The sequence below is a fragment of the Somniosus microcephalus genome, chromosome 3, assembly GCF_052327205.1.
Source record: "Somniosus microcephalus isolate GS21.2 chromosome 3, FLI_Smic_1.0, whole genome shotgun sequence".
Lineage (NCBI taxonomy): Eukaryota > Metazoa > Chordata > Chondrichthyes > Squaliformes > Somniosidae > Somniosus > Somniosus microcephalus.
In genome coordinates, this window is record NC_140989.1 from 160,941,561 (window position 1) to 160,968,052 (window position 26,492).

At 46.8% G+C, this 26,492-nt stretch overlaps 1 protein-coding gene across 12 annotated transcripts in view; it reads left to right on the forward strand.

Annotated features, from left to right (window-relative positions):
- syne1b (spectrin repeat containing, nuclear envelope 1b) overlaps nucleotides 1-26,492 on the forward strand; it is an 834,787-nt gene that overhangs the window by 421,237 nt on the left and 387,058 nt on the right. For all 12 annotated transcript variants that reach the window (XM_085981815.1, XM_085981811.1, XM_085981814.1 and 9 more), the window contains 5 exons: nucleotides 13,928-14,071; nucleotides 16,611-16,775; nucleotides 17,660-17,977; nucleotides 19,890-20,045; nucleotides 24,973-25,143. In XM_085981815.1, the coding sequence (XP_085837941.1) occupies nucleotides 13,928-14,071; nucleotides 16,611-16,775; nucleotides 17,660-17,977; nucleotides 19,890-20,045; nucleotides 24,973-25,143 (954 nt within the window). The remainder of the gene's footprint in view (nucleotides 1-13,927; nucleotides 14,072-16,610; nucleotides 16,776-17,659; nucleotides 17,978-19,889; nucleotides 20,046-24,972; nucleotides 25,144-26,492) is intronic.

The following is a 26,492-nucleotide window of genomic DNA, read 5'->3' on the forward strand; positions in this document are numbered from 1 at the left end:
AATTGGCCTCTACTGCCTTCTGTGGTAGAGAATTCCACAGGTTCACCACTCTCTGGGTGAAGAAATTCCTCCTCATTTCTGTCCTAAATGGCCTACCCCTTATCCTTAGACTGTGACCCCTGGTTCTGGACTCCCCGACCATCGGGAACATCCTTCCAGCATCTAGTCTGTCTAGTCCTGTTAGAATTTTATAAGTTTCGATGAGATCCCCTCTCATTCTTCTAAACTCCAGCGAGTACAAGCCCAATCGATCCAATCTCTCCTCATATGTCATTCCTGCCATCCCAGGTATCAACCTGGTGAATCTTCGCTGAACTCCTTCCATGGCAAGAACATCCTTCCTCAGATAAGGCGACCAAAACTGCACACAATACTCAAGATGTGGTCTTACCAAGGCCCTGTACAACTGCAGCAAGACATCCTTGTTCCTGTACTCAAACCCTCTCGCTACGAAGGCCAACATACCATTTGCCTTCTTAACCGCCTACTGCACCTGCATGCTTACCTTCAGCGGCTGGTGCACAAGAACACCCAGGTCTCGTTGCACTTCCCCTTCTCCCAATCTATTGCCATTCAGATAATAATCTGCCTTCCTGTTTTTGCTACCAAAGTGGATAACCTCACATTTATCCACATTATATTGCATCTGCCATGCTTCTGCCCAATCACCCAACCTGTCCAAATCATCCTGGAGTTTCTCGGCATCCTTCTCACAGCACACACGCCCGCCCAGCTTTGTGTCATCTGCAAATTTGGAGATATTACACCTAGTTCCCTTGTCTAGATCATTAATATATATTGTGAATAGCTGGGGTCCAAGGACTGATCCCTGCGGTACCCCACTAGTCACTGCCTGCCACTCGGAAAAAGACCCGTTTATTCCAACCCTTTGCTTTCTGTCTGCCAACCAGTTCTCTATCCAAGTCAGTACCTTGCCCCTAATCCCATGTGCCTTAACTTTACACGCTAATCTCTTATGTGGGACCTTATTGAAAGTCTTCTGAAAGTCCAAATACAACATTATCAATTCAAAATACAGATAGCTTACATTTCTTATTTCTCAGAGATCCTTATTCTCAATTCTTTACTTCGTTACATTTCTACATTTCTTACTTATTTCTAAATCCAGAACATCCACCAAAATCAATTACTTCGATTACCCGAGACTCAATGTTAAAAACTTACAGAGCGTGCCTGTGAAGTTGAGAAACGCTTGGCCCGTTCAGCGAGTTCTGACTTTCTGTTTGAAAAGCTCTTATTTTTATACCCTTTTTGCAGTGGTTTATTCTTTGAAGTTCTCTGCTGATATCAGCTAATTGTCTTTATTGAGACCTCTGTTGAATGCTTTCTATTCTTACTGTCAATTCAACTATTGCATGCATAATTATGTCTCTACCTTTAGGTGTTTCAAAAACCATCGTAAAAACAATATGACCGCAATGGTTTCTGTTTGATGCCATTCTTACAAAATCTTTCATTCAATTCTTAATGGCCCAGAAATTCGGGTCGGGGACTTCCCGCGGGTGCAAGCCCCCGACCTGCACTTACCTAGCACGCCGGCCATTGAGCTGTGGGCCCGTGTGGGATTCCGATCCTGGGCCTCCTCCAACTGCCGGCACGCAGTGCTTGTGTATCTCAGGGGTGCAGTTAGTTCGATGCGTCCCCTGGGATCACGTGGGCCATGGAGAGCCAGTGGTAGCAGGGAATGCTTCATTCATAAGTTTGTCAGGAAGAGCTGCCAAATCTGTAAATACTATAAGCCCCAAAACATCACTGAAACTTCAAATAATTTTTTTTTTAAATCACATTTTTAAAATAACTATAAATTACATGAAATAACTATTTTAAACAATTTAAATTTTTGAAAAAATTAATCACATTTTCTAATGGGGCTAAAAATAAACTTACCTTTCTTTAAAGTATTTAAAAATAATAAACCTGTGGAAAATATGTTTTAATTTTAATTAATTCACCACTTATACCTTATTAAAAGCAGGCCTTGCGCCTGCTTTTTAAAAGTGTAACTGTTGGAGACTTACCCTCCCGGAGAAACCTGGAAAGAAAACGTAAGTTCAATGCGCACGCGCTGCCTCTCCGGCGCATGCGTTCCACCTCTCAACCCCTTCTTTCAGGGGAACAGAAGTGCCGGTTTCCCGCGCATGCGCAGTGCATGCATGAAATCGGCACTTTCGTTGGCCCTACACGTGAGTACCCCGTGCGTACTCACACGTTAGGACCCGAATTTCTGGGCATTATTGGCTTTACTGGTTTTTAGCAGACATTGTGACTCCCTGCTGCTCCAAGTTTAATACAAACACAATGTAATTGCTTGGTGCATCTATTAAAGTTACATCTTCAAAGTGTTCTTGTTGGTATCATATTTACTATGTATATATTAAAGACACTTTGACCAGAGTGTTTCATGCATTTCTAGCTATCTCAATTGGTTGCATATTTAATCGTGTTTCCTGTCTTCCAAGTTTAACATAAAAACTATTTGACCAGCAGGTGTTTCTTTTGCTTGATGTTATCTTTTCAAAGGCACATGCCTCTTTTAATGTTTGTGTTTCTGTTTTATGTGTTAGTTCTTAAGACTTTAAACTGGGTCTTCTCATTGTGTTATTCCCAAACTCCAGACCTTTCGGAAGTGCCAAACTGCCATTTCAATAGGCTAATTGTTTTAGTATATTTAACTAATTCCCATTTCAAAGCTTGTTTGGTTTTTACAGCTTTGTTATACAACTGATCTTTATCTCAGAAGCCTGTATTTCTGTTTGCAGCCTGTGTCTCGGAGGCTTTAGATTTTTAAACCCAGTATATCATGTATTAATAATGTCAGAATTCTGTTCATATTATGGTGTATCTTTCTGAAATATGGCGTATTCCTTCAAAACCAGTAACCAGGTGTCCGTTAATTGGCCTGCTGAGCCCGCTGGGCGGGCTTAACAATGTCAATCAAGGGAAAATAGCATGGGTTCGCCACAATCGATGGAGGCGGGACTACAACCCAAAAAGTGGGAGTCCCGCCTCCAAAAGCTCCCCATTGACAAAATCGAGCCCATAGAGTACAATAGACTGGAGGTTATGCTGAACCTTTATAAAACACTAGTTTGGCTCCAGCTGGAGTATTGTGTCCAATTCTGGGCACCACACTTTAGGAAGGATGTGAAGGCTTTGGAGAGGGTACAGAAGAGATTTACTAGAATGGTTCCAGGGATGCGGGATTACAGTTACGTGGATAGACTGGAGAAGCTGTGTTTGTTCTTCTTAGAGCAGAGAAGGCTAAGAGGAGATTTGATAGAGGTGTTTAAAATCATGAAGGGTTGAGATAGTGTAAATAAAGAGAAACTGTTTCCAATGGCTGAAGGGGCGGTAACCAGAGGGCACAGATTTAAGGTGATTGGCAAAAGAACCAGAGGCGACAGGAGGAAAAACATTTTATGCAACGAGTGGTTAGGATTTGGAATGCACTGCCTGATAGGGTGGTAGATACAGATTCAATGGTAGCCTTCAAAAGGGAATTAGATAAATACTTGAAGGAGAAAAATTGCAGGGATATGGGGAAAGAGCGGGGGAGGGGGACTAACTGGATCGCCTTTGAACGAGCCGACGCAGACTCAGTGGGCCGAATGACCTCCTTCTGTGCTGTACTATTCTATGATTCTATGGCTGCCAGTTGGAGCACAGCAAAATTACATAAACGGCAAATGAGTTGAATTTTTTTCTGGCAGTGTTGAATGAGAGAGGGATGTTGGCCAGGTCACCGGGGGAAAGCACGTGCAGAAAAAGTAACTGCAGATGTTGGATGCCCTGCTCCTCTTTGATTAACGTCACAGAATTGTTTACATCCATCAGAACTAGCAGACTCAGCCTCAGTTTAATGTCCCATCTGTTATGTTCATAAATAAATGGACGTTTTCATTATGAACAGCTAGCTTGAGCTAGTCATTTATTCAGCCATGTGGACTAGTGTACAGGCATCCATCTTGACTACTGCCTTGTGGGTAGCCCCTTACTACACATACAGCTCCACCTAGTGTACCATTCTAGAATGACATGTTACTGATCATTACACCATCCAATAGATGGCCTCTCCAACAGTGCAGCAGTCATGGAGTGGGGAAGGCACCAGTGCGTCTCTGCTAGTTTGCTGCATGGGTCTCTGACCAATAAATGGTTGAGCGGATCAGTACATTGGATGGGAGGGAACTGAGCCCAGAAACCAATAAGCTCCCAGATTTAGTCGCTGGGCTGTGCTGAGTTGACTGACATAAGCCAGGGGCAGCATTAGTGACAGTACAATTGCCTCCTAGCCCTTGGGCTACAGAGATGGAAATTGAGCTTCAGTCTCTGCCCCACATCACTAACCAGTGACATCTACAAGGACCTCTGCGTGCGGATATCAGATGGGCCCAGTGCCCCTGGGTGCAGACCCGGGAAATCTCCTGATATCCTGACATTTGCATACCCTGCCACCACATATAAAGAATGGCCAGTTGGGGCAAGGTTTTGGGAGTGTCTATGGGACTGTTCCTCAGTCTCTTTGCAAGAAGAAAGAAGAAAATCGAGGTGTGGGGACAAGAAATGGGCCAAGAAATGAGTCTAGAATTGGATGATCAATTTTGTGTTTAATTTAATTCCCTAAAGGATGTTAGGGAACCAGTTGGGTTTTACAACAATCTGACAGCTTCATGGTCACTTTTACTGATACCACCTTTTTATTTACAGATTTTTTTGAACTGAATTCAAATTCGCAAACTGCCATGTTGGGATTTGAATCTGTGCTTCTGGATTATTGGTCCCGTTCTCTGGATTACTGGTGCAGTTCTCTGGATTACTGGCCCCGTCCTTGGGATTACTGGTGCAGTTCTCTGGATTACTGGTCCCGTCCTTGGGATTACTGGTGCAGTTCTCTGGATTACTGGTGCAGTTCTCTGGATTACTGGTGCAGGTCTCTGGATTACTGGTCCAGTTCTCTGGATTACCGGGCCCGTTCTCTGGATTACTGGTGCAGTTCTCTCGATTACTGGTCCCGTTCCCTGGATTACTGGTCCAGTTCTCTGGATTACTGGTCACGTTCTCTGGATTACTGGTCCTGTTTTCTGGATTACTGGTGCAGTTGTCTGGATTACTGGCCCAGTTCTCTGTATTACTGGTCCCGTTCTCTGGATTATTGGCCCAGTTCCCTGGATTACTGGTCCAGTTCTCTGGATTACTGGTCCAGTTCTCTGGATCATTGGACCAGCTCTCTGGATTACTGGTCCAGTTCTCTGGATTATTGGACCAGTTCTCTGGATTACTGGTCCAGTTCTCTGGATTATTGGACCAGTTCTCTGGATTATTGGACCAGTCCTCTGGATTACTGGTCCCGTTCTCTGGATTACTGGTCCAGTTCTCTGGATTACTGGCCCAGTTCTCTGGATTGCTGGTGCAGTTCTCTGGATTACTGGTCCAGTTCTCTGGATTACTGGTCCAGTTCTCTGGATTATTGGATCAGTTCTCTGGATTACTGGTCCAGTTCTCTGGATTATTGGCCCCGTTCTCTGGATTACTGGTCCAGTTCTCTGGATTATTGGACCCGTTCTCTGGGATACTCATCCAGTTCTCGGGATTACTGGTCCCGTTCCTTGGATTACTGGTCACGTTCTCTGGATTACTGGTCCTGATCCCTGGATTACTGGCCCAGTTCTCTGGATTACTGGTCCCATTCTCTGGATTACTGGCCCAGTTCTCTGGATTACTGGTCCCGATCCCTGGATTACTGGCCCAGTTCTCTGGATTACTGGTCCTGTTCTCTGGATTACTGGTCCCGCTCTCTGGATTACTGACCCAGTTCTCTGGATTACTGGTGCAGTTCTCTGGATTACTGGTGCAGTTCTTTGGATTATTGGACCAGTTCTCTGGATTACTGGTCCAGTTCTCTGGATTACTGGTGCAGTTCTTTGGATTATTGGACCAGTTCTCTGGATTACTGGTCCAGGTCTCTGGATTACTGGTGCAGTTCTCTGGATTACTGGTCCCATTCTCTGGAATACTGGCCCAGTTCTCTGGATTACTGGTCACATTCTCCGGATTACTGGTGCAGTTCTCTGGATTACTGGTCCAGTTCTCTGGATTACTAGTCCAGTTCTCTGGATTATTGGACCAGTTCTCTGGATTACTGGTCCCGTTCTCTGGATTACTGGTCCAGTTCTCTGGATTACTGGTCCAGTTCTCTGGATTATTGGACCAGTGCTCTGGATCATTGGACCAGTTCTCTGGATTACTGGTCCCGTTCTCTGGATTACTGGTCCCGTTCTCTGGATTACTGGTCCCGCTCTCTGGATTACTGGTTCTGTTCTCTGGATTATTGGACCAGTTCTCTGGATTACTGGTCCAGTTCTCTGGATTACAGGTGACGTTCTCTGGATTACTCATCCAGTTCTCTGGATTACTGGTCCCGTTCTCTGGATTACTGGTCATGTTCTCTGAATTACTGGTCCCGATCCCTGGATTACTGGCCCAGTTCTCTGGATTACTGGTCCCGATCCCTGGATTACTGGCCCAGCTCTCTGGATTACTGGTCCCGTTCTCTGGATTACTGGACCTGCTCTCTGGATTACTGACCCAGTTCTCTGGATTATTGGACCAGTTCTCTGGATTACTGGTCCAGTTCTCTGGATTACTGGTCCCGTTCTCTGCATTACTGGTCCAGTTCTCTGGATTACTGGTGCAGTTCTCTGGATTACTGGTCCCATTCTCTGGAATACTGGCCCTGTTCTCTGGATTACTGGTCACGTTCTCTAGATTACTGGTGCAGTTCTCTGGATTACTGGTCCAGTTCTCTGGATTATTGGACCAGTGCTCTGGATTACTGGACCAGTTCTCTGGATTACTGGTCCCGTTCTCTGGATTACTGGTCCCATTCTCTGGATTATTGGTCCAGTTCTCTGGATTACTGGTCCCGTTCTCTGGATTATTGGACCAGTTCTCTGGATTACTGGTCCAGTTCTCTGGATTATTGGACCAGTTCTCTGGATTACTGGTCCCGTTCTCTGGATTACTGGTCTCGTTCTCTGGATTACTGGTCCCGTTCTCTGGATTATTGGACCAGTTGTCTGGATTACTGGTCCGGTTCTCTGGATTACTCATCCAGTTCTCTGGATTACTGGTCCCGTTCTCTGGATTACTGGTCCCGTTTTCTGGATTACTGGTCCCGCTCTCTGGATTACTGGTCCAGTTCTCTGGATTACTGGTGCAGTTCTCTGGATTACTGGTGCAGTTCTTTGGATTACTGGTCGAGTTCTCTGGATTACTGGTCCCGTTCTCTGGATTATTGGACCAGTTCGCTGGATTACTGATCCAGTTCTCTGGATTATTGGACCAGTTCTCTGGATTACTGGCTCCGTTCTCTGGATTACTGGTCCCGTTCTCTGGATTTCTGGTCCCGTTCTCTGGATTACTTGTCATGTTCTCTGGATTACTGTTCCCAATCCCTGGATTACTGGCCCAGTTCTCTGGATTTCTGCTGCAGTTCTCTGGATTACTGGTCCAGTTCTTTGGATTGCTGGTACCATTCTCTGGATTACTGGTCCAGTTCTCTGGATTACTGGTCAATTTCTCTGGATTACTGGTCCCATTCTCTGGAATACTGGCCCAATTCTCTGGATTACTGGTCACGTTCTCTCGATTACTGGTGCAGTTCTCTGGATTACTGGTCCAGTTGTCTGGATTACTGGTCCAGTTCTCTGGATTATTGGACCAGTTCTCTGGATTACTGGTCCCGTTCTCTGGATTACTGGTGCAGTTCTCTGGATTACTGGTCCAGTTCTCTGGATTATTGGACCAGTTCTCTGGATTACTGGTCCATGTTCTCTGGATTATTGGACCAGTTCTCTGGATTACTGGTCCAGTTCTCTGGATTACTGGTGCAGTTCTCTGGATTACTGGTCCATGTTCTCTGGATTATTGGACCAGTTCTCTGGATTACTGGTCCCGTTCTCTGGATTACTGGTGCAGTTCTCTGGATTACTGGTCCAGTTCTCTGGATTATTGGACCAGTTCTCTGGATTACTGGTCCATGTTCTCTGGATTATTGGACCAGTTCTCTGGATTACTGGTCCAGTTCTCTGGATTATTGGACCAGTTCTCTGGATTGCTCATCCAGTTCTCTGGATTACTGGTCCCATTCTCTGGATTACTGGTCACGTTCTCTGGATTACTGGTCCCAATCCCTGGATTACTGGCCCCATTCTCTGGATTACTGGTCCCGTTCTCTGGATTACTGGTCCTGTTCTCTGGATTACTGGTCCCGTTCTCTGGATTACTGGTGCAGTTCTCTGGATTACTGGTCCAGTTCTCTGGATTATTGGACCAGTTCTCTGGATTACTGGTCCATGTTCTCTGGATTATTGGACCAGTTCTCTGGATTACTGGTCCAGTTCTCTGGATTATTGGACCAGTTCTCTGGATTGCTCATCCAGTTCTCTGGATTACTGGTCCCAATCCCTGGATTACTGGCCCAGTTCTCTGGATTACTGGCCCCATTCTCCGGATTACTGGTCCCGCTCTCTGGATTACTGACCCAGTTCTCTGGATTACTGATGCAGTTCTTTGGATTACTGGTCCAGTTCTCTGGAATACTGGTCCAGTTCTCTAGATTACTGGTCCCGTTCTCTGGATTACTGGCCCAGTTCTCTGGATTACTGGTGCAGTTCCCTGGATTACTGGTGCAGTTCCCTGGATTACTGGTCCAGTTCTCTGGATTATTGGACCAGTTCTCTGGATTACTGGTCCTGTTCTCTGGATTACTGGTCCCGTTCTCTGGATTACTCATCCAGTTCTCTGAATTACTTGTCCCGTTCTCTGGATTACTGGTCCAGTTCTCTGGATTAGTGGTCCCGTCCTCTGGATTACTGGTCACGTTCTCTGGATTACTGGTCCAAATCCCTGGATTACTGACCCAGTTCTCTAGATTACTGGTCCAGTTCACTGGATTACTGGTCCAGTTCTCTGGATTATTGGACCAGTTCTCTGGATTACTGGTCCCGTTCTCTGGATTACTGGTCCCGTTCTCTGGATTACTCATCCAGTTCTCAGAATTACTTGTCCCGTTCTCTGGATTACTGGTCCAGTTCTCTGGATTACTGGTCACGTTCTCTGGATTACTGGTCCAAATCCCTGGATTACTGGCTCAGTACTCTGGATTACTCGTGAAGTTCTCTGGATTACTGTTCCGGTTCTTTGGATTACTGGTCCCGTTCTCTGGATTACTGGTCCCGTTCTCTTGAATACTGGTCCTGTTCTCTGGATTACTGGCCCAGTTCTCTGGATTACTGGTCCAGTTCTCTGGATTACTGGTCATGTTCTCTGGATTACTGGTGCAGTTCTCTGGATTATTCGACCAGTTCTCTGGATTACTGGACCAGTTGTCTGGATTACTGGTCCAGTTCTCTGTATACTGGTCCTGTTCTCTGGATTACTGTTCGGGTTCTCTGGATTACTGGCCGAGGTTCTCTGGATTACTGGTCCCGTTCTCTGGATTACTGGTCACGTTCTCTGGATTACTGGCCCAGTTCTCTGGATTACTTGTCCAGTTCTCTCGATTATTGGACCAGTTCTCTGGATTACTGGTCCAGTTCTCTGGATTACTGGTCCCATTCTTTGGATTACTGGTCCAGTTCTCTCGATTACTGGTCCAGTTCTCTGGATTATTGGACCAGTTCTCTGGATTATTGGACCAGTTCTCTGGATTATTGGCCCAGTTTTCTGGATTACTGGTCCAGTTCTCTGGATTACTGGTCATGTTCTCTGGATTACTGGCCCAGTTCTCTGGATTACTGGTCCAGTTCTCTCGATTATTGGACCAGTTCTCTGGATTACTGGTCCAGTTCTCTGGATTACTGGTCCCATTCTCTGGATTACTGGTGCAGTTCTCTGGGTTACTGGTCCAGTTCTCTGGATTACTGCTCCTTTTCTCTGGATTATTGGACCAGTTCTCTGGATTACTGGTCCAGTTCTCTGGATTACTGGTCCCATTCTCTGGATTACTGGTGCAGTTCTCTGGGTTACTGGTCCAGTTCTCTGGATTACTGCTCCTTTTCTCTGGATTATTGGACCAGTTCTCTGGATTACTGGTCCAGTTCTCTGGATTACTGTTCCAGTTCTCTGGATTATTTGACCAGTTCTCTGGATTATTGGACCAGTTCTCTTGATTACTTGTCCAGTTCTCTGGATTACTGGTCCCATTCTCTGGATTACTGGTCACGTTCTCTGGATTACTGGTCCCGAACCATGGCTTACTGGCCCAGTCCTCTGGATTACTGGTGCAGCTCTCTGGATTACTGGTCCCGTTCTTTGTATTACTGGTCCTGTTCTCTGGATTACTGGTCCAGTTCTCTGGATTACTGGTCCAGTTCTCCGGATTACTGGTCACGTTCTCTGGACTACTGGTCCAGTTCTCTGGATTATTGGACCAGTTTTCTGGATTACTGGTCCAGTTCTCCGAATTACTGGCCCCGTTCTCTGGATTACCGGTCCAGTTCTCTGGATTATTGTTCCAGTTCTCTGGATTACTGGTCCAGTTCTCTGGATTACTGGTCCCGTTCTCTGGATTACTGGTCCCGTTCTCTGGATTACTGGTCCCGTTCTCTGGATTACTGATGCAGTTCTCTGGATTACTGGTCCCATTCTCTGGATTACTGGTCCAGCTCGCTGGATCACTGGTTCAGCTCTCTGGGTTACTGGTCCAGATCTCTGGATTACTGGTCCAGTTCTCTGGATTACTGGTGCAGTTCTCTGGATTACTGGTCCCGATCCCTGGATTACTGCCCCAGTTCTCTGGATTAATGGTGCAGTTCTCTGGATTACTGGTCCGGTTCTTTGGATTACTGGTCCAATTCTCTGGATTATTGGACCAGTTCTCTGGATTACTGCTCCCGTTCTCTGGATTACTGGTGCAGTTCTCTGGATTACTGGTCCAGTTCTCTGGATTACTGGTCCAGTTCTCTGGATTACTGGTGCAGTTCTCTGGATTACTGGTCCAGTTCTCTGGATTACTGGTCCAGTTCTCTGGATTACTGGTCCAGTTCTCTGGATTATTGGACCAGTTCTCTGGATTACTGGTCCATGTTCTCTGGATTATTGGACCAGTTCTCTGGATTGCTCATCCAGTTCTCTGGATTACTGGTCCCATTCTCTGGATTACTGGTCCCAATCCCTGGATTACTGGCCCAGTTCTCTGGATTACTGGCCCCATTCTCTGGATCACTGGTCCCGCTCTCTGGATTACTGACCCAGTTCTCTGGATTACTGATGCAGTTCTTTCGATTACTGGTCCAGTTCTCCGGAATACTGGTCCAGTTCTCTAGATTACTGGTCCCGTTCTCTGGATTACTGGCCCAGTTCTCTGGATTACTGGTGCAGTTCCCTGGATTACTGGTGCAGTTCCCTGGATTACTGGTCCAGTTCTCTGGATTATTGGACCAGTTCACTGGATTACTGGTCCAGTTCTCTGGATTATTGGACCAGTTCTCTGGATTACTGGTCCCGTTCTCTGGATTACTGGTCCCGTTCTCTGGATTACTCATCCAGTTCTCTGAATTACTTGTCCCGTTCTCTGGATTTCTGGTCCAGTTCTCTGGATTAGTGGTCACGTTCTCTGGATTACTGGTCCAAATCCCTGGATTACTGACCCAGTTCTCTAGATTACTGGTCCAGTTCACTGGATTACTGGTCCAGTTCTCTGGATTATCGGACCAGTTCTCTGGATTACTGGCCCAGTACTCTGGATTACTCGTGAAGTTCTCTGGATTACTGTTCCGGTTCTTTGGATTACTGGTCCCGTTCTCTGGATTACTGGTCCCGTTCTCTTGAATACTGGTCCTGTTCTCTGGATTACTGGCCCAGTTCTCTGGATTACTCGTCCAGTTCTCTGGATTACTGGTCATGTTCTCTGGATTACTGGTGCAGTTCTCTGGATTATTCGACCAGTTCTCTGGATTACTGGACCAGTTGTCTGGATTACTGGTTCAGTTCTCTGTATACTGGTCCCGTTCTCTGGATTACTGTTCGGGTTCTCTGGATTACTGTTCGGGTTCTCTGGATTACTGGCCGAGGTTCTCTGGATTACTGGTCCCGTTCTCTGGATTACTGGTCACGTTCTCTGGATTACTGGCCCAGTTCTCTGGATTTCTTGTCCAGTTCTCTCGATTATTGGACCAGTTCTCTGGATTACTTGTCCAGTTCTCTCGATTATTGGACCAGTTCTCTGGATTACTGGTCCAGTTCTCTGGATTACTGGTCCCATTCTCTGGATTACTGGTCCAGTTCTCTAGATTACTGGTCCAGTTCTCTGGATCATTGGACAAGTTCTCTGGATTATTGGACCAGTTCTCTGGATTATTGGACCAGTTTTCTTTATTACTGGTCCAGTTCTCTGGATTACTGGTCATGTTCTCTGGATTACTGGCCCAGTTCTCTAGATTACTGGCCCAGTTCTCTGGATTACTGGTCCAGTTCTCTCGATTACTGGTCCAGTTCTCTGGATTACTGGTCCCATTCTCTGGATTACTGGTCCAGTTCTCTGGATTACTGCTCCTTTTCTCTGGATTATTGGACCAGTTCTCTGGATTACTGGTCCCATTCTCTGGATTACTGGTGCAGTTCTCTGGGTTACTGGTCCAGTTCTCTGGATTACTGCTCCTTTTCTCTGGATTATTGGACCAGTTCCCTGGATTACTGGTCCAGTTCTCTGGATTACTGGTCCCATTCTCTGGATTACTGGTGCAGTTCTCTGGGTTACTGGTCCAGTTCTCTGGATTACTGCTCCTTTTCTCTGGATTATTGGACCAGTTCTCTGGATTACTGGTCCAGTTCTCTGGATTACTGGTCCAGTTTTCTGGATTATTTGACCAGTTCTCTGGATTATTGGACCAGTTCTCTTGATTACTTGTCCAGTTCTCTGGATTACTGGTCCCATTCTCTGGATTACTGGTCACGTCCTCTGGATTACTGGTCCCGAACCATGGCTTACTGGCCCAGTTCTCTGGATTACTGGTGCAGCTCTCTGGATTACTGGTCCCGTTCTTTGTATTACTGGTCCTGTTCTCTGGATTACTGGTCCAGTTCTCTGGATTACTGGTCCAGTTCTCCGGATTACTGGTCACGTTCTCTGGATTACTGGTCCAGTTCTCTGGATTATTGGACCAGTTTTCTGGATTACTGGTCCCGTTCTCTGGATTACTGGTCCAGTTCTCTGGATTACTGGTCCAGTTCTCTGGATTACTGGTCCAGTTCTCTGGATTACTGGTCCAGTTCTCTGGATTACTGGTGCAGTTCTCTGGATTACTGGTCCCGTTCTCTGGATTACTGGTCCCGTTTTCTGGGTTACTGGTCCCGTTCTCTGGATTACTGATGCAGTTCTCTGGATTACTGGTCCCATTCTCTGGATTACTGGTCCAGCTCGCTGGATTACTGGTTCAGTTCTCTGGATTACTGGTCCAGATCTCTGGATTACTGGTCCAGTTCTCTGGATTACTGGTGCAGTTCTCTGGATTACTGGTCCAGTTCTCTGGATTACTGGTCCAGTTCTCTGGATTACTGGTCCTGTTCTCTGGATTACCGGTCCAGTTTGAAAGGCATCTGGTGAGATCATAAAATACAGAAGGGGATAATTTCCTGGATCTGTACCCAAGAGCAGTGGGCCATCTGGGCACAGTGGATATCGGAAAAACTGGGCCAGTTCCTTTGCAGGTGGCACTCCTATTTGTCTGAATTTCGGATATTCACTGCGCCCAGATGATCCGGTACTCCCTGGGTACAGACCCAGGATAATCTCTCCTGTGAACTCTCGTAGTTGAAGTAAGTTTAATCTTGAAACGTGCGCAAATAATGTAACAAGCGTTTTTCCTTTCGTGCAATGAGTCAGATGTGGATTCTGCTGTTTCAGTTACTGTACGAAGATACCCTGAGTCACAGCCGTCTGCTGGCGACCATCCAGGCTAAAGGCGAGAGCATGACCCAGCACTACGTGACACGTTTGGAACTGCAAGAGCTTCAGGAACGCTTCAGCAATCTGAGTGATAAGGCTAAGGTACGCTGCACAGAAACAAGCCAGTAAAAAGAAAGAAAGAACTTGCATTTCTATAGTGCCTTTCACGACATCAGGACGTCAATGTAGTACTTTTTTGAAGTGTAGTCAATGTGGTGGCCAAATTGCGACCAGCAAGATCCCACAACAGCAATGTGTTAAATGACCAATAAGTCATTAATGATTGAGGGACAAATATTGGCCTGGCCACCAGAGAGAACTCCCCTGCTCTTCTTTGAAATAGTGCCGTGGGATTGTTTACATCCACCCGAAAGGGCAGATGGGGCCGTCTCATCCCAAAGACAGCACCTCCGACAGGGCAGCACTCCCTCATTGCTGCACTGAAGTGCCTGCCTAGGTTTTGAGCTCAAGTCTCTGGAGTGGGACTTGAACCCACTATCTCCTGACTTAGAGGGGAGAGTGCTACCATCTGAGCCCTGACTGACAAAAGCAGCTGTTTATTTTTATTGCTGTGCGCCGTATTTATGTTAGTTCAATCTTCGGTTGTCTAGTGCTTGCTCACATCTATGGTACACGATTGAAACAGGCTGCATACAGGAGACCCGTCCCATAAGTTAGGTGGCATATTAAATAGTGTAGATGGGAGCAGAAAGTTGCAAAGGAACATTGATAGATTATGTGTATGGGCAACACTGTGGCAGATGGAGTTTAATGTGGGTAATTGTGAGGTCATCCACTTTGAACCTAAGAAAGATAGATCAGAGTCTTTTCTAAATGACGAGTAGCTGGGAACGGTGGATGAGCAGAGAGATTTAGGGGCCCAAATACAGAAATCACTAAAAGCTAGTGGACAGGTGTAAAAAAAATAATTTAAAAGGCTAATGGGCTCAAAGGGGCTGGAATACAAAGGGGTAGAAATTATGTTACAGTTATATAAAGCTCTGGTTAGGCTCTATCTGGAGTAACTGCGTTCTGTTCTGGGCACCGCACCTCAGGAAGGATATATTGGCCTTGGAGGGGGAGCAGCACAAATTCACCAGAATGATACCAGGGCTAAAAGGGTTAAATTAGGAGGACAGATTGCATAGACTAGGCTTGTATTCCCTTGAGTATAGAAGATTAAGGGGTGGTCTGATTGAAGTGTTTAAGATGATCAAAGGATTTGATAGGGTAGATAGAGGGAAACTATTTCCTCTGATGGGGGAATCCAGAACAAGGGGGCATAGCCTTAAAATTTAGGGGTAGGCTATTCAGGGGTGATGTGAGGAAGCACTTCTTCACAGAAAGGGTAGTGGAAATCTGGAACTCTCTTGCCCAAAAAGCTGTTGAGGCTCGGTCAATTGAAACTTTCAAGACTGAGAATGATAGATTTTTGTTGGTGGAAGGGTACCAACAGATATGGAACCAAGGCGGGTAAATGGAGTTGAGTACAGATCAGCCACGATCTGATTGAATGGTGAAACAGGCTTGAGGGACTGAAAGGCCTCCTCCTGTTCCTATTTATAGGAGATGTCTGCGATCATACACTTGGTGCTCCCTTCTGTTTAGGAATGAACTCTGGTTCCTTCATCAGCTGCCTGCACCTTGACCAGCCGTCCCTCGGGCCTGCAGTTTAGCCTGCCGTCCCTCGGGCCTGCACCTTAACCAGCCGTCTCTAGGGCCTGCACTTTAGCCTGCCGTCCCTCGGGTCTGCACCTTTACCAGCCGTCCCTCGGGCCTGCACTTTAGCCTGCCGTCCCTCGGGCCTGCACCTTAACCAGCCGTCCCTAGGGCCTGCACATAGAAACATAGAAACTAGGAGCAGGAGTAGGCCATTCGGCCCTTCGAGCCTGCTCCGCCATTCAACGAGATCATGGCTGATCATCCAAACCCTAGCACCCGGTCCCTACACCGACAGCCATCCCACCCAAGCCCTATCCCCGTAACCCCACATATTTAATCCCCCCTAACACTAAGGGCCAATTTTTATCATGGCCAATCAACCTAACCCGCACATCTTTGGACTGTGGGAGGAAACCTGAGCACCCAGAGGAAACCCACGCAAACACGGGGAGAATGTGCAAACTCCACACAGACAGTCACCTGAGGCCGGATTTGAACCCGGGTCCCTGGCGCTGTGAGGCAACAGTGCTAACCACTATGCCACCGTGCTGCACCTTAACCAGCCATCCCTAGGGCCTGCACCGTAACCAGCCGTCCCTCGGGTCTGCACCTTAACCAGCCGTCCCTAGGGCCTGACCTTAACCAGCCATCCCTAGGGCCTGCACCTTAACCAGCCATCCCTAGGGCCTGACCTTAACCAGCCATCCCTAGGGCCTGCACCGTAACCAGCCGTCCCTAGGGCCTGACCTTAACCAGCCATCCCTAGGGCCTGCACCTTAACCAGCCGTCCCTAGGGCCTGACCTTAACCAGCCGTTCCTAGGGCCTTTCTATTGAAGTTGTGGGGGTCACGGATTCCCAATATGGGTGCTGGCGGGTGAGATTCCCCACTGCTACCGTGTGCTCAGAAAATGACACCCGCTGGGTAATTCTATTGGGATCCTTTTATGTGAACGTGAACCCGTTTCCTTTGGTTTCCAGGAGGGCACCAGAAAAGCTGAGGAACTGGTTCAGCTCCACCAAGAGTACCAGCACGGTCTGAAATTGTTTGAGGAGTGGCTAGAGCAGGAAAAGGAGAAGCTCTGCTGCTGTTCGCACCTGGGGAATGATGTTGAGACCTTTGAAAATACACTCCGAGACCTAGAGGTAAAAAGTGATTTGCATTTCTATAGCACCTTTCACGACTCCAGGACATCCCAAAGTGATTTACAGCCAATGAAGTACTTTTTTGAAATGTAGGTACTGTTGTAATATAGGAAACCTGGCAGCCAAATTGTGCACAGCAAGATCCCGCAAACGGCAATGAAATAAATGACCAGATTGAGGGATAAATTGTGAGGGTGCTGGTTAGTTCCCTCAGTAACCCCTAGATGGCACCTTCACTTGTTTTTTCCCTTTGCTAATTGTTACTAGTTTCTCCTGTGTTTATTACTTAACTGCCTTTTATCAGGTTTATTGGTTTCACCTGTTTTTGCTTGTATTTAAGTTCTGTGGTTTCTTCCCTCTGTGCTCAGTCTTGACAAGCCGTTTGCCTAGTGGTAGCTTGTCTTGAGCTCCTATGTTTGTAACTGTTTACCTGTGTGATTCTAGTAAAGTACTTTTATTTAAGACTGCATACCTGCTTCTCGCCTCGTCTGTCTGCACTTGGGTCCAGAACCAGCCTCACCCTGACATAAATGTTGGCCAGGACACCCTGCTCTTCTTCAAAATGGTGAATGGGATCTTTTATGTCCACCTGAGAGGGCAGACGGGGCCTCGGTTTAACGTCTCATCTGAAAGATGGTACCTTTGACAGTGTAGCACTCCCTCAGTACTGCATTGGAGTGTCAGCCTAGATTATGTGCTCAGGTTTCTGGAGTGGGACTTAAACCTATGATCTTCTGACTCAAAGGCGATAGTGCTAGCAATTGAGGTACACCTGACATTAAAGATTATCTAATGTAGATTATGCAGTTAATTTCATGAATATATCCCAAGCAGCTGCCTTGCATTGTATTAATGCAGCCCAACACAACCATATTGTTCCACAGGACTTGGAGAGGCACTGTACTGAGGGCCAGACTTTAATGAGCGCTGTCCTTAGGACCCAGGAGAAGGTGACCCTGTCTGGATCTACGTATATGGAGGATCGCATTCTCGAATCCGCTCAGCGGGACTGGCACCTGTACCAGCGAAGGCTCGTCGAGGCAAAGGAGAGGGTCAATGCCACACTGAGCATGCTCAGGCGGCTGGAGAAGATGTTCCAGCAGGTAGACATGTGGCTCTCCGACCTAGAGAGCAAGGTCAACCTGCGGACGGGAAGAAAGTCTGACCGGGTCACGAAAGAGACTCAGCTACAGCAACTACAGGTGTGTACAGTGTAAACAGCAACAGCACATTGCTCCACACCACTGCTGACTGGTCTTTTCATTCCATCGCTCCATCCATTCCATCGCTCCATCCATTGCATCGCTCCATCCATTCCATCGCTCCATCCATTCCATCGCTCCATCCATTCCATCGCTCCATCCATTCCATCGCTCCATCCATTCCATCGCTCCATCCATTCCATCGCTCCATCCAGTCCATCGCTCCATCCATTCCATCGCTCCATCCATTCCATCGCTCCATCCATTCCATCGCTCCATCCATTCCATCGCTCCATCCATTCCATCGCTCCATCCATTCCATCGCTCCATCCACTCCATCGCTCTATCCACTCCATCGCTCCATCCACTCCATCGCTCCATCCATTCCATCGCTCCATCCATTCCATCGCTCCATCCATTCCATCGCTCCATCCATTCCATCGCTCCATCCATTCCATCGCTCCATCCATTTCATCGCTCCATCCATTTCATCGCTCCATCCATTCCATCGCTCCATCCATTCCATCGCTCCATCCATTTCATCGCTCCATCCATTCCATCGCTCCATCCATTCCATCGCTCCATCCATTCCATCGCTCCATCCATTACATTGCTGCATCCGGACTGAATCTGCCCGACTGACTTATCTAGCACATGTAAACATTGGCACTTTATAAAGGTACGATTTGAAGTTGAAATAGCATCAAACTTTGAACTTAGGAACAGGAGGAGGCCATTCAGACCCTCTAGTTAGTTCCGCAATTCAGTTGGATCTTGGCTGATCTGTATCTTGACCCCATTTAGCTTCCATATCCCTTGACATCCTTAACTAACAAAAATCTATCAATCTCATGTTTTGAAATTTTCAAAGCCTCAACAGCTTTTTGGGGGAGAGAGTTCCAGATTTCCACTACCCTTTGTGTGAAGAAGTGCTTCCTGACATCACCCCTGAAAGGCCTGGCTCTAATTTTAGTTATACCCACTTGTTCTGGATTCCCCACCAGAGGAAATAGTTTCTCTCTACCTACCCTATCAAACCCTTTGATCACCTCAATTAGATCACCTAATAATCTTCTATACTCGAGGGAATACAAGCCCAGTCTATGCAACCTGTCCTCATAATTTAACCCTTTTAGCCCCGGTATCATTCTGGTGAATCTGCGCTGCTCCCCCTCCAAGGCCAATATATCCTTCCTGAGGTGCGGTGCCCAGAACTGGACGCAGTTACTCCAGATGAGGTCTAACCAGAGTTCTGTACAGCTGTAACATAACTTCCACCCCTTTGTATTCCAGCCCTCTTGACACAAAGGCCAACATTGCATTAGCCTTTTAAATTATTTGGTACAAACGATGTTACTTGCTAAACACTGCTGTGTTATTTTACACACACACATACACCCACATGTGCACATGCACAAATATGCACGCACGCATTCACACAAACTCACGCACACTCAGTTCACACACACCCAGTTCTCTCACACACACACGTGTGCACATACATATTTAAAACACAAACACAGCTGCACACACGCACACACATATCCACCTCCTGCTGATAATAATCCTCCTCTAAGCAGACTTTCCCTGTAACTCTTCTGTCTGACGCTAACACAATCGGAAGCAGCATCTTTTATTTTAAATCCATCGCAGCTGACTTTTCATATGATTTGCGCTAACCTAGAGCAGAGCTTTGGTATCTGAAGTTTTAGATGGGGTAAAAAAGCCAGTGCTAGCTAACCAATAATCTGTGTACAAGTTGGGAGACTGTTCTGCATGTGGCAAAAATAAAACATACAGCCTGGTTTGACCAGCATAAGTTTTTATTTTTTATTTTCTACAATCAGCCGTATTGTTAGTTAGATTCAAATGACAGTGCATGGTTTATTCATTTTCCTTTCTGTCTTATTAGAAATGGAATGAAGAAATCCTTGCTCGGAAGGATGAAGTGGAAAGGGTCGGGTTGCTAGCCCATCAAGTCCTGGAGGAGAGTCACATCAACAGCAGCGTGGGAAGTCAAGCTACCCAACTAGCCGCCAGATACCAGGGCATTCTGCTTCATGTGGTGGTATGTAGCCGACAGCTCAAGAATCATGGTCCGTGCTAAACCGGCAACCGGCATCTGGGCACTCGAGCTTGTAACAACATTTATCGTGTTTATTTGGAGGCTTTGTACCCTCTTAAGTGTGCTGCATTTTTGGTCATCACTATACCTTTGTGAGGGCAGCCTGTCAGTGCAGTGCTATTCACTCAGTGGAGTCAGTTCCCTGGAATGTTACAGGGGTGAGGATTACAGCTATGCAGAGAGACTTGAGATTTGTTTTTTTCACTAGAGATGAGAAGTTTAAGGCCTTCCCATAAAATAGGAATATTAAAGGGGATTAGCAGGAGAGTGGGAATAGACTAGATGGGGTATTAAAGGGTATGGGGAGTGAGCAGGAGAGTGGGATTAAACTGGGTGGGATATTAAAGGGTATGGGGATTAGCAGGAGAGTGGGATTAGACTAGGTGGGATATTAAAGGGTATGAGGAGTGAGCAGGAGAGTGGGATTAGACTGGGTGGGATGTTAAAGGGTATGGGGAGTGAGCAGGAGGGTGGGATTAGACTGGGTTCGATATTAAAGGGTATGGGGAGTGAGCAGGAGAGTGGGATTAGACTGGGGGGGATATTAAAGGGTATGAGGAGTGAGCTGGAGAGTGGGATTAGACTGGGTGGGATATTAAAGGGTATGAGGAGTGAGCAGGAGAGTGGGATTAGACTAGGTGGGATATTAAAGGTTATGGGGATCAGCAGGAGAGTGGGATTAGACTGGATGGGATATTAAAGGGTATGGGGAGTGAGCTGGAGAGTGGGATTAGACTGGGTGGGATATTAAAGGGAATGGGGAGTGAGCAGGAGAGTGGGATTAGACTGGGTGGGATATTAAATGGTATGAGGAGTGAGCAGGAGAGTGGGATTAGACTGGGTGGGATATTAAAGGGTATGGGGATTAGCAGGAGAGTGGGATTAGACTGGGTGGGATATTAAAGGGTATGGGGATTAGCAGGAGAGTGGGATTAGACTGGGTGGGATATTAGAGGGTATGGGGATTAGCAGGAGAGTGGGATTAGACTGGGTGGGATATTAAAGGGTATGGGGATTAGCAGGAGAGTGGGATTAGACTGGGTGGGATATTAAAGGGTATGGGGATTAGCAGGAGAGTGGGATTAGACTGGGTGGGATATTAAAGGGTATGGGGATTAGCAGGAGAGTGGGATTAGACTGGGTGGGATATTAAAGGGTATGGGGATTAGCAGGAGAGTGGGATTAGATTGGGTGGGATATTAAAGGGTATGGGGATTAGCAGGAGAGTGGGATTAGACTGGGTGGGATATTAAAGGGTATGGGGATTAGCAGGAGAGTGGGATTAGACTGGGTGGGATATTAAAGGGTATGGGGATTAGCAGGAGAGTGGGATTAGACTAGGTGGGATATTAAAGGGTATGGGGATTAGCAGGAGAGTGGGATTAGACTAGGTGGGATATTAAAGGGTATGGGGATTAGCAGGAGAGTGGGATTAGACTAGGTGGGATATTAAAGGGTATGAGGAGTGAGCTGGAGAGTGGGATTAGACTGGGTGGGATATTAAAGGGTATGAGGAGTGAGCAGGAGAGTGGGATTAGACTAGGTGGGATATTAAAGGGTATGAGGAGTGAGCAGGAGAGTGGGATTAGACTAGGTGGGATATTAAAGGGTATGGGGATTAGCAGGAGAGTGGGATTAGACTAGGTGGGATATTAAAGGGTATGAGGAGTGATCTGGAGAGTGGGATTAGACTGGGTGGGATATTAAATGGTATGAGGAGTGAGCAGGAGAGTGGGATTAAACTAGGTGGGATATTAAAGGGTATGAGGAGTGAGCTGGAGAGTGGGATTAGACTAGGTGGGATATTAAAGGGTATGGGGATTAGCAGGAGAGTGGGATTAGACTGGGTGGGATATTAAAGGGTATGGGGAGTGAGCAGGAGAGTGAGATTAGACTGGGTGGGATATTAAAGGGTATGAGGAGTGAGCCGGAGAGTGGGATTAAACTAGGTGGGATATTAAAGGGTATGAGGAGTGAGCAGGAGAGTGGGATTAGACTGGGTGGGATATTAAAGGGTATGGGATTAGCAGGAGAGTGGGATTAGACTGGGTGGGATATTAAAGGGTATGGGGATTAGCAGGAGAGTGGGATTAGACTGGGTGGGATATTAAAGGGTATGGGGATTAGCAGGAGAGTGGGATTAGACTGGGTGGGATATTAAAGGGTATGGGGATTAGCAGGAGAGTGGGATTAGACTGGGTGGGATATTAAAGGGTATGGGGATTAGCAGGAGAGTGGGATTAGACTAGGTGGGATATTAAAGGGTATGGGGATTAGCAGGAGAGTGGGATTAGACTGGGTGGGATATTAAAGGGTATGGGGATTAGCAGGAGAGTGGGATTAGACTGGGTGGGATATTAAAGGGTATGGGGATTAGCAGGAGAGTGGGATTAGACTGGGTGGGATATTAAAGGGTATGGGGATTAGCAGGAGAGTGGGATTAGACTAGGTGGGACATTAAAGGGTATGGGGATTAGCAGGAGAGTGGGATTAGACTAGGTGGGATATTAAAGGGTATGGGGATTAGCAGGAGAGTGGGATTAGACTAGGTGGGATATTAAAGGGTATGAGGAGTGAGCTGGAGAGTGGGATTAGACTGGGTGGGATATTAAAGGGTATGGGGAGTGAGCAGGAGAGTGGGATTAGACTAGGTGGGATATTAAAGGATATGGGGAGTGAGCAGGAGAGTGAGATTAGACTGGGTGGGATATTAAAGGGTATGGGGAGTGAGCAGGAGAGTGAGATTAGACTAGGTGGGATATTAAAGGGTATGAGGAGTGAGCAGGAGAGTGGGATTAGACTAGGTGGGATATTAAAGGGTATGAGGAGTGAGCTGGAGAGTGGGATTAGACTGGGTGGGATATTAAAGGGTATGAGGAGTGAGCAGGAGAGTGGGATTAGACTAGGTGGGATATTAAAGGGTATGAGGAGTGAGCAGGAGAGTGGGATTAGACTAGGTGGGATATTAAAGGGTATGGGGATTAGCAGGAGAGTGGGATTAGACTAGGTGGGATATTAAAGGGTATGGGGAGTGAGCAGGAGAGTGAGATTAGACTGGGTGGGATATTAAAGGGTATGAGGAGTGAGCCGGAGAGTGGGATTAAACTAGGTGGGATATTAAAGGGTATGAGGAGTGAGCTGGAGAGTGGGATTAGACTAGGTGGGATATTAAAGGGTATGGGGAGTGAGCAGGAGAGTGGGATTAGATTGGGTGGGATGTTAAAGGGAATGGGGAGTGAGCAGGAGAGTGGGATTAGACTGGGTGGGATATTAAAGGGTATGGGGAGTGAGCAGGAGAGTGGGATTAGACTGGGTGGGATATTAAAGGGTATGGGGAGTGAGCAGGAGAGTGGGATTAGACTGGGTGGGATGTTAAAGGGAATGGGGAGTGAGCAGGAGGGTGGGATTAGATGAGTTGGTTCATGTGGAGAAAGATAGCAGCACAGACTTGATGGACCAAATGTCCTGTTTCTGTACTGGAAGATTCCATGATTCAGTCTCCATTCCGGGTTACCCGTGGACCAGTGGACGGACGTGTGTGACAACAGCCCGAGAGATGAATCTGGCGTGGGTTTTCCCCGCCTCCCTGTGGGTAAATGTTTCGGCTATGCTTTCCAAAGCAGTGGAACCAAGATTGGAAATTCATCAAATCAGAGGGGATTCAAATCTGGGCATCTAAATCTGGCGGGATCCAAAGCTAGAGGGAACCAAATCTGTGAGATCCAAATTTTGGTTGGTCCAAATCTGGGGGATCCAAATCTAGAGGAAACAAAATCTGCGGAGTACCAAACCTAAATATGGGGGGACCAAAGTTCGTGGTATCCAAATCTCTTCAAGACTCATTCACAGGAGATGGTCCTTTAAATCACCATGAAACCCATTGGCATTTTTACAGCTTCTAGCAGATGTAGATGGATTTAAAAGCTTACCGCGAGTCTTCAGAAGCTGCCCCCATTGCCGTACAAATATTCCAGGTCTTTCAGCCTCTCTCATGGGACTTCCGTCTGACCTGCCCCTTTAAGGTTGCTGCTGCCTTAAAGGCACAGACTGTGCCTAGACTTGCTCTTCGGTGCAAGGGAGCATGCACAGTGTAGGCCTGCGATACTTAAATCAGGCCTGACAGGAGGATTGGGCTCGTGCAATCCACTCCTGGTTCACTGCACTTGGATTACTCCCGGTCTGAGCAGGGAGAGGAAGCTCAGCTTTCTTGTTACTGTGAAGATCTTTTAACTTCAGTGTCTAATTGCCAGTTCTTTCTTTTTACTTATGATTTTTGATTTTGCACTTAGTATTATAAGAATATTTACTCTAAAGTGGTTATGGCAGAAAGAACATACATTTATATACCACCCTTCACGACCTCCGGATGTCCTAAAGCACTTTACATTCAATTGAAGTAATTCTGAAGTGTAGTCACTGTTGAAATGTCGAGAAACATGGCAGCCAATTTGTGCACAGTAAGTTCCCACAAACAGCAGTGCGATAATGGCAAGATCATCTATTTTAGTGATGTTGGTTGAGGGATAAATATTGCCCAGGACTTCCCTGCTCTTCTTCGAAGAAGTGCCATGGGATCTTTTACGTCCACCTGAGAGAGCGGTCAGGGCAATGATTTAACATCTCATCCAAAAGACGGCACCTCGACAATGCAGCACTCCCTCAGTACTGCACTGGAAGTGTCAGCCTAGATTATGTGCTCAAGTCCCTGGAGTGGGACTTGAACCCAGGAACTTTGGTTGAGCCACGGTGTAATAATAGGGATTAGCACAGGCGGCTTAATATTGCAGTGTCCCAGCTCTGATGAATGAGGCTCCTGAATGTTATGGGTGAGTATCACATCGCACACTGGGGAATCTGTCTCTTCTCGCAGGACCAGACCAAGTTGCTGAGAGAGGAGCTGAGAGCCTTGGAGGAAGCTGATTCAGCACTGAGCACCTACACGGACTGGCTCAGGGCCGCGCAGAAGAACTTCAAAAACATGGCTGTGGCTCTAAACGTGGTGGACAAAATCGCCATGGAAAGCAAGATTAAAAAGTTTGAGGTAAGAGAAAAGGAAATACATGCATTACAAGAGTTAAGGGCTCAATATAAATACGCATGTAGATTTATACTCTCCTGGCTGTTCTCCCACATTCTTCTACCTTACATAAACTTGAGATGTACCAAAGCCCGTGTCCTAACTCGCACCAATTTCCGTTCACCCATCACCCCTGTGCTCACTGACCTACATTGGTTCCCGGTTAAACAACGCCTCGATTTCAAAATTCTCATCCTTGTTTTTCAAATCCCTTCATGGCCTCGCCCCTCCCTATCTCTGTAATCTCCTTCAACCCCAAAACCCTCCAAGATATCGGCGCTCCTCTAATTCCGCCCTCTTGAGCATCCCTGATTATAATCGCTCAACCATTGGTGGCTGTGTCTTCTGTTGCCTAGGCTCTAAGCTCTGGAATTCCCTCCCTAAACCTCTCCGCTCGCTACCTCTCTTTCCTCCTTTAAGACGCACCTTAAAACCTATCTCTTTGACCCAGCTTTTGGTCACCTGCCCTAGTTTCTCCTTATGTGGCTCAGTGTCAATTTTTTTTGTCTTTTAATACTCCTGTGCAGCACCTTGGGACGTTTTACTAGGTTAAAGGCGCTATATAAATACAAGTTGTTGCTGTTTATACACAAGGTGGGTATTGCGCATTCGTGCTCCCGGAGCAGAGCTCTACACAACACGAGCACACATTGGGAACTTACACCTGGAGGCCAGGGCAACCCACCCAGTTTTCCGATAGAAATTCCTGCGGGTCTCAAAGACCTCCAATTCCCGAATTCCTGATGCGTGCTCCCATCATGCAAAGCTGTATGCCAGCAGCGCTAATTTATACAATCTGCCCTTCTGTATATTCCCCCCCCACATTTCTTCCCCTCGCCCAATGCAAGTGGCCAGTGTGGCGTTTTATTGTGTGCTCACAGCGCTGTTGCCTCGTTGGATCACTGCTGGTGTTCTGATTTAGGATTGATCCAATGTGGCAACAATGCAAAGAACAACCCTTTCCAAACCTTCAGGCACACTAAATTCAAGTAGGAGAAACCAGTGAGTACGAACTATAAGTCCAAAAGCCCCAAGTTGCCTGGACTTCAATATAGATTTTTGAAGAGGTGAGTGATTGGATAGATATGGATGTGGTGTACATGGATCTTCAGGATGGTTTGATAAGGTGCCTCACAAGAGGCTTGTTCGAGAAATTCCGGTATATGGCAGAAGTGACAATGCAGAAGCATGGATACAGAGTCGGCTGATGAGCAAGAAACAAGGAGTTGGGATGAATGGGTGTTGGTTGGACTGGAGAAGGATTGAAGTGTTGTACCCCAGTGGTCAGTGCTGGGTTCACTTTTGCTCTCCGT